At 21.4% G+C, this 8,238-nt stretch overlaps 2 protein-coding genes across 2 annotated transcripts; one reads left to right on the forward strand and one right to left on the reverse strand.

Moving 5' to 3' along the window:
• The first annotated feature begins 292 nt into the window (after positions 1-292).
• LOC127282638 (heparanase-like) lies at positions 293-3,654 on the forward strand. Its single transcript, XM_051307014.1, has 6 exons — positions 293-501; positions 664-974; positions 1,052-1,283; positions 2,376-2,744; positions 2,841-3,282; positions 3,403-3,654. The coding sequence occupies exons 1-6, from the start codon at positions 423-425 to the stop codon at positions 3,563-3,565; spliced, it is 1,596 nt and encodes a 531-aa protein (XP_051162971.1). The 5' UTR covers positions 293-422; the 3' UTR covers positions 3,566-3,654.
• A 1,824-nt stretch (positions 3,655-5,478) lies between these two features.
• Positions 5,479-8,142, reverse strand: LOC127282619 (V-type proton ATPase subunit S1-like). The gene is made up of 3 exons (XM_051306982.1): positions 7,748-8,142; positions 6,746-7,111; positions 5,479-6,486 (listed from the first exon to the last, which is right to left on the reverse strand). Exons 1-3 carry the CDS (start codon positions 8,012-8,014, stop codon positions 5,935-5,937), a joined length of 1,185 nt encoding a protein of 394 aa, XP_051162939.1. The 5' UTR covers positions 8,015-8,142; the 3' UTR covers positions 5,479-5,934.
• Between the last annotated feature and the right edge of the window lie 96 nt (positions 8,143-8,238).

Below are 8,238 nucleotides of genomic sequence, written 5' to 3' on the forward strand. Positions count from 1 at the left end.
GAAAATTTCAATTTTGCCAACCTAAATAAAATGATATGCCAACTTGAGAAAAAAATGCAATAATTGAAATAGTTTTCCATTTTTCACATTGAATTTAATAATTTATAAGAAAATTAAAAATTTCCCAATAAAGTAAAATTTCTGTTCTATTCAAATTATAGAAAATATTATTTGATATTTAATAAAAATTTTTTAAATATTTTGTATATTAATTTTCTATATTTGAATGCTTCATTTTGAATTCTTCAATTTTGCAATCACGTGATCACAGATCAGCTGTTTCATGTAGACAATTTCATGTTTTTTCCTGTCATTTGAAAAACTAGCCGGTGTTTTTAGAGTTTATAATTTTGTTATTAACTCTATTTTTTCGTGAAAAATAAGTGTTTTATAGGAAATCGTAGCATACAAATAACGTTACAATGAGTTATTTAATTAGAAAAGATCGAGGAAATAATCAGTATCAAAATCTTAACAAAGATGGATCATCCTTGTATAATAGTAAGCTTTTTCTTAATTTAATGTGTATAACTAATTTTTATTAAATAGTAAATAAAATAAAATTATTTATTTATATGTAAAATATAAAAAAAAAGAATAAAATAGTGGAGAAAAATAATAAGGAAAGAAATAGGTTAGAAAATTGTTTTCATTTATTTTCAGATTTACGAAAACATTCCATAATAAGTTCTTTAATACTAAGTGTTTGCTTAGTTTTCTTAATTTTCTCCTTATGGAATTTTACTCGATCACTACAAAAAACGGAGAGACATATTTTATTTTTAAATACCAAACAATCTCTTTTACAAACAACATCGACAAAATTCTTATCCTTTGGCCTTGACTCATCATTATTGAGAAATATGAAAAAATTTCCACTTTTAGAGAAAAAATTTATTAATTTAGCACGACACTTGAGTCCAGCTTATGTGAGAATTGGTGGAACTTCAGCTGATTGTTTATATTTCAATGAGGTTTGTAAAATTAATTTTATTTTTCTCACAGGAATAAAAATCACAGTAAATTTTTTAAAATAAGTGATTTTTTTTAGACTATAGATAATTCAAGTGAAATTATTGATAACGATATTAGCAATTTTACAATAACAGAACAAGATTTTCTTCATTTATATAAATTTGTGGAAAAATCAAAATTACGAATGCTTTTTGATTTTAATGTTTTATTACGAAATTCCAATGGAACTTGGAATAATAATAATGCAAGGGAGATTTTAAATTTTGCTAAATCACAAAAAATGTCTATTGACTGGCAACTTGGAAATGGTAAATTATTATTTATTTTTATAGTATTTTTTTTTTATTTATAAAAAACAGACCTCGGATTATACGACTTTTTCGACTATTTCCGACTTTTTTCGATTTATTTTAATAAAATGCGACTTTTTCGACTTTTATTTACTTTTTTTTAAAAAAAATTTTAATTTTTTTTTTAAAAAACAAAAACTACGTTTTTTTATTATAAAATGCAGGTCTTCTTTAATTCAATTATTTAACAAATTTTTAACTAAAATTCTTCATTAAATTAATTATTTTTAATAATTTTAATGGAAATTCATCACAAATTTAATTATTTAAAACTATTTTTCAATTAAAATTTTTTATGTGAAATTTAATAATTGTTTATAATTAAAAAAAAATTATCAAATAAAATTACCCAAAATTTTTAATTCAAAATCACTTGAAATTTAATTATTTGCAAAAATTTCAATTAATTTTAATGATTTTTATAATATTCTTCGAAAAATTCAATTATCGAAAAGCATTTCGCAATTTAAAATATTTTTAAGTTCAATTTTTGTCTCAAATTTCTAATAAATTTTTCAATTATTTGAAATTCAATTATTTTCCAAATTTTCAATTCAAAATCTTTTAAAATTCAATTATTTTCCAAATTTTCAATTCAAAATCAAATAAAATTCAATTATTTTCAAAATCAACTAAAATTTAATTATTTTCAAAATTTTTAATTCAAAATCAAATAAAATTCAATTATACTCAAAAATTTTTATTCAAAATTAATTATTATGAAAATTTTAAATCGAAAATCAACTAAAATTAAATTATTATCCAAAATTTCAATTTAAAAGTTTCTTCATTCAAATAAATTTCAAAAATTTCAATTGTAAATCTTTTGAAATTCAATTATTTCTAAAAATTTCAACTTTAACTTTTTCAAAATTATTAATTATTTAAAAAAAAAAAATTTATTTAAAAATCCGCAAAACTTTTATTTTAAATAAAAAAAATCGACTTTTTTTGCAATATAAATCGACTAAAACAACTTTTTTTCTGCTTTTAAGTCGATCCGAGGCCTGAAAAAACATTTATTAAAAAAAAAAAAAAATTATTTTATAGAACCAAATTCTTTTCATCATGTATTTAATATTAATATTTCGGCTCAACAATTGGCGGAAGATTATTATAATTTACGATTATTATTAAATGAAATTGGATTTGAAGATAGTATTTTAATTGGTCCTGAGGCAAATCACATTGGCGATACTGATAACGAAAGTCAACGTGGTGATAAATATGTTAAAGAATTTTTGGATAACAATAAAAATTCCGTTAATTTTGTCTCTTGGCATCAATATTATCTCAATGGAAGAGAAGCTAAAGTTGAAGATTTTTTGAATCCACAAATTTTCAATATTTTATCAAATCAAATTAAATTTCTCCAACAAGCCATTAATTCTGTCGAGAAAAATATTTCAATGTGGCTATGTAAGTAAAATAAATCGAAAAAGAATTTTTAAAAAAAATTATAAATTAATTTTTAATTTTATATTTAAAAAAAATTTTTTTTTTCCAAATATATAGCAGAGACAGGTTCAGCATTTGGTGGCGGTGCACCGGAAATGTCAGATAGATTTATTGCTGGTTTTCTTTATCTCGATAAATTGGGATATTCAGCAAGTGTTGGTCATCAAGTTGTTATTAGACAATCATTTTTTGGTGGTAATTATGCAATGGTGGGACCTGATTTAAATCCAAATCCCGATTGGTGGCTGAGTGTTTTTTACAAAGAATTTGTATCCAATAAAGTATTGAAACTTGAAACGCCAAATAATTTTGGAACACTTAGACTCTATGCACATTGTACGGCGGATAAATCGCTTATTAATAAAATGCCAGCGATTACTGTTTATGGAATGAATTTAAATAATTATCCAATAAAAATTCTTATTCAAGGATTTAAATCATCTTTCAAAAATAGTGTAATTTTTTTATATACACTTACTGCTGATAATTTACAATCAAGGTAGATTAATTATTAATTAATAAATAAATTAATTAATCGTTATTTTTATATTTTATATATATAGAAAGAAAATATTAATTATTTAAATATTTAGAAAAAAAAAATGTTATTTCCTTTCAGGACAATTAAAATGAATGGTGAGGAATTAAAATTATTGTCGAATGGCGATTTGCCACCTTTTAATCCTGTTGTTCAACAAATTGGACAATTTATAACATTGCCGGCTCATTCAATGATTTTTATGGTAATGCATGGTGTGAAAATGTCTGCATGTTATGGATAATTAATATAATAATAATTATTATAATTATTTTTTAAATTCGATTTTTTGTAATACCGAGTCGAAAATTATATATATTTTATGCATTTTAATTATTTTTTATAATTAATTTAATATATTTTTTGAATTTATAATTTTATATTTTTATAATAGTAAATAAATTTTTTTTTCATTAATTAAGTTATTATTACATATAACTTTGAACATTTTATTTACATACTTATTTAAAATGTTTTTCAAAATTTATTCAAATAGTTAATAAAACTTAAAAGAAGTAAAAATTCGCAAGCTCTAATCTTTACAAATGTTGAGATATTTTTACAATGTATTATTATTATTATTATTATTATTATTATTATTATTATTATTATTTTAATAGCCACAACAATTTTTAGAAGCAAAAGTTTTGAAATGAAAATTTCAAAAATTATAATTTCCCAGTATTTTTCATAAAATTCCCTGACTTTTCCCTAATTTCCTTAACCCGTGGCAAACCTGATTAAATTATTTTTTTATTCAAAATTTTTTATTTTTTAACTAAAGTTATTCAAATTTATTTAAAAAAAAAAATAGAATTTTTAATCATTTTTACATTTTTATTTATTATAATATTATTTTTGTAACTATTTAACCGTTTAGGACAAATATTTATAATTTGTATTAAATAAATAAATGAAAATAAAGATAATATTAAGGTTGCCACAAGAATAAATTTTTCAATTTCCCTAACACAACAAAAATTTTTCCCTAACAAAAAAAATGTTATTAATTTTTTTATTTGTTGTTTTTTTCTCAAATTTTAAACAAATTATTGAATTTTTATAAATTTTTTTTTTTTATTGAATTTGTGTGAATAATTATTTAATTCAAATTATATTGAAAATAATTAATTTAGAGAAGAATTTTAGGTAAAAATTTTGTTTAATATAATAATTAAAATAAAGAAGATCTGAATTTCATATTAAAAAAAATATTTTGTTCAAAAATTTTGTAAAAAAAAAAAGTCGAAAAAGTCGTATAATACGAAGTTAAATAATGCCCTAACATTTCCAAGAAAAAGTTGTCCTTTTTAAAAAATAATTTTTTGTTTGTTTTTTTTTTTAAACAAAGTTTATCAACATTGTTTATTTTTAAAATAGAATTTAAAAAAAATGTTAAAAATTGCATGAATTTTTAATATTCTTTACTTCAGCTTTTATTTATTATAATAAAATTTAAGATCACGTTTAAAAAAAAAAAACTATAATAATTAAAAAATATTGAACAAAAAGTTAAATTTTAACGAAAAATGAAAAAGAATTTTTTTTTTTACAATTAATCAACGATTTATTCACATGAATAATCATCATTATTATATAATACAATATTTAAATCAGTGTTTATACAAGTTGTTTCTTGCTTAATGAACAATTTTTTGTAAATTAAGCACAATAAATTGATGATATTTGTTTTCTTTTTTTGTTTTTTTTTTTTTTTTACATTATATTGTACGCACAATTAATGATGAAAGGTGGCAGTACAGAAAAACAACAATCGCTTCATCTATAGACGTGATTAATAATATTAAAAATTAAGATTGGAATGAATCTTCGATATCTATATATTTTTTTTTCTTCCTAATATTCTTTATAACTTCATGATATAATAATATAATTCTAGTTTTCGAATATTTATCTTTTTTTATTCCTCAATAAACTTTAATGAATTTTTTTTTTCACTTTACTGACTGCTTGATGAGTTTACATATTTCTTTGTTAAATGAAAAAGGTGAAAAAAAAACCATTTCACTCTATTACAAAAGTAGAAATTAATTTTTTAATTAAAAAAAAAAAATCTGTGAAAGATTTTTCAAAGGTCTGTATTTTAAAAGAAAAGAAAAATGAATATTTCAATCAGTAGAGTTAAAAAAAAGATAATTCTTTTTTTTTTTAGATATTTTGAAATACAATTTTTGTTTTGTGCAGAGTATTTGAACGATGATGTGAAATAAGATCATACATAGTATAATCCTATTATTTTACACTCTTATTTAATAATAATTAGATAAACATTTTCAAACAGCAAAACAGACTCATACTCGAATAGGGAATGATTCAAGCTGTGAAATGAAACCACCACCACCACCTTACTTATGATACAACGTCCTAATTAAAAATGATTATACTAAATAAATATAGTCTATATTGAATCTCATTTTTTATCTATGCGCAATTTTTTTTTTTTCGCTAGTTTCAAAAAAGAAATTCTCATCTCACGAATTCACAGCATAAATTTAAAAAAAAAAAAAAAAGACGATTAAAATAACATACCTTATATTTACAGGAAAATTGATTTTTTACATGTTCAATTTTTTCTTTTTTTTGCATTATAAATTATTCTTGCGCCGAAATAGTGATGGTCTTGCCCTTGGGATCATCAAATCGATCCATTGTACGAATATCAACAATCATTGAAAGACCCCAAATCATAATTAATGCAAGAATAAATGTTACAAATAATCCCGTCCATATTGGTATTGATGTAAATCCAATGCAATCGTATACTTCGCCAAATTTACCATTGGCATCAAATTGAATTTGTAAATCAGAAAAATTCAATTGTACACTATCTTTTAAAATTTGTTCATCAAAGAGAAACCATTGAAAGAGAAATTCTCTACCACAATGATATGAAAAATTTTGTGGTATATATAAATTATTTTTCCATGACAATGAAATTTCATTTGTATGATCTGCTGTATCGAAATATGAAATATTCATTAAATTATAGTAACCCTGTGATTTTGTGAAATTCATTTTTATCACTATTTTTGCATAAGACGGCGATGAAAATGTTAGATCAAGTAATACTGAATTATTAACACGTTTAGAAACTGATGCATTTGATAATTTTGTTAATTCCTCAAAACTTCCATTTAAACTTGTCTGAAAAATAAAAAGAAATTTTTTTTCTGTATTATAAAAAAACATGATTTTTTTTTTTTTTTTTAAATCTTTACTGTTATTTACGTAAAATTTTTCAAAAATTAATTTTTTTTACATAAATTTTAATATAATATTTATCATTTATATTTTTATTAAAGAAAAAATAATATATTTTTGAATTAAAAATTAAACTTTTTTTTTTTTTATTGAATTTTGGAATAAAAAAAAAAAAAAACGAATAGAAAAACATTAAACTCACCTTAATGGAGGGAAATTTACTCGAATAGAGTAATACCTCGCCGTCGGATGAATTGAAAAATAATGAAGTATCATTTGAAACATCGACTTCTGCTCTTCGTACTCTTCTCACTGGTTCAAGATTAATATTACAAGAATTTCCTGTAAGTATTGTCACTAAATTTGGACTTGATTCACGAATAGATTTATAAGTTTTTAAAGCCTCTTCCAAATTTTTCACATTTACAATTGCCATTTGATTATTGACAATAGACTCAAGTTGTGACTCGTCTATTTGCTGATATGAAAATAAATTCCTCAAGTACTTTACTGGTGATTTAACAGCACTGCGATACAGAATACTGGCATTTTTTAAATCCATTAAACTCTGTAAAAAAAAAAATTATTTATTTTTTTCATCAACAACAAAAAAATTATCTCTGTGAAATAATTTAAGATAACCAAAATTACAAAAAAATAAGGAAAAATACACGAAAAAATTGTTTATAAATTAATTATTTTATTACATTATTGGTAATTTAATAATTAAATATAATTGAAAAAAAAACCTCATAAAAATAACCAAATTAACTAATTTTGTAATACAAATTAAAAAAAATATATATTACCTATAATAAGTATAATTATAATAATAAGAACTACAACAGAGCGAGCGTTCGCTAGTAATAATAATAATAATAATAATAATAATAAAAAATACTAAAAAGTGTTACTAGTCAAGTACTATAAAATAGTATTATAATCAAAATATACAAAAATAATATGTATAATTCAAAAATAGATATAAAAAATAATAAACATTTATGTCTAATAATAATTAAATCTAAAAGTAAAAGCAAATAAATATTCAATAACAGCAAATAATAAAAATTTCCATTAAAATAAATTTTAAATAAAATAAAAATAAAGACAAACACAAAAAAAAAAAAATAATTATTGATTTCAACAAAAGTTGACTGATAGTCACGAGTTATTCGTATATATAATGAAATATTATACTGACCTCCTTGTTTCGTGTAATATCTTCAGTGCAAAGAATATCCTTAACAAGTACTAATACAGGTGGTGATGAATTATATAATTTTTGTTTCAAAATCTCTTTAAATTCATCCTGTGTAGTTGTATGAAAAGGATTAAAAGGTTCAAACGATGATATTTTACCATAATGATCCCACAATAAAATGGGTACAGAATCAATTGCACTGACGGTGAAAATTTGACACCCAATCACAATACCGAGTGTTAATAGTAATTTTAAATTAATAAACATTTTTTTTTATTTATCTGGCTAAACACTAATTTTAATTTTTTTTCTACTTTTTTTTTGACAACTTTTAATAAATTTTAATATTAGCAGAAGGCTCTCGACACTGGAGACAGCGCCTTTGGTTCGTTCCCTTCATCACATGACACAGGAACGATGGAACACGTGATGCACGTGATCATTCACACGTGATATAAATCACACTTCCGGTTATTTCGGTTGGTATGAGT

The sequence above is a fragment of the Leptopilina boulardi genome, unplaced genomic scaffold (genome assembly GCF_019393585.1).
Source record: "Leptopilina boulardi isolate dan_hultmark-lab unplaced genomic scaffold, ZJU_Lbou_2.1 LbouV2_300, whole genome shotgun sequence".
Taxonomy (NCBI): Eukaryota; Metazoa; Arthropoda; class Insecta; order Hymenoptera; family Figitidae; genus Leptopilina; species Leptopilina boulardi.

Bases quoted from the DNA above. Each gene is read 5' to 3' on its own strand.
- LOC127282638 (XM_051307014.1), top strand. From the start codon at position 423: ATGAGTTATTTAATTAGAAAAGATCGAGGAAATAATCAGTATCAAAAT. The intron at 502-663 runs GTAAGCTTTTTC...ATTTATTTTCAG, and splicing joins TGGATCATCCTTGTATAATA to ATTTACGAAAACATTCCATA. The intron at 1,284-2,375 runs GTAAATTATTAT...ATTATTTTATAG, and splicing joins TGACTGGCAACTTGGAAATG to AACCAAATTCTTTTCATCAT.
- LOC127282619 (XM_051306982.1), bottom strand. From the start codon at position 8,014: ATGTTTATTAATTTAAAATTACTATTAACACTCGGTATTGTGATTGGG. The intron at 7,112-7,747 runs GTCAGTATAATA...TTTTTTTTACAG, and splicing joins ATATTACACGAAACAAGGAG to AGTTTAATGGATTTAAAAAA. The intron at 6,487-6,745 runs GTGAGTTTAATG...TTTATTTTTCAG, and splicing joins GTAAATTTCCCTCCATTAAG to ACAAGTTTAAATGGAAGTTT.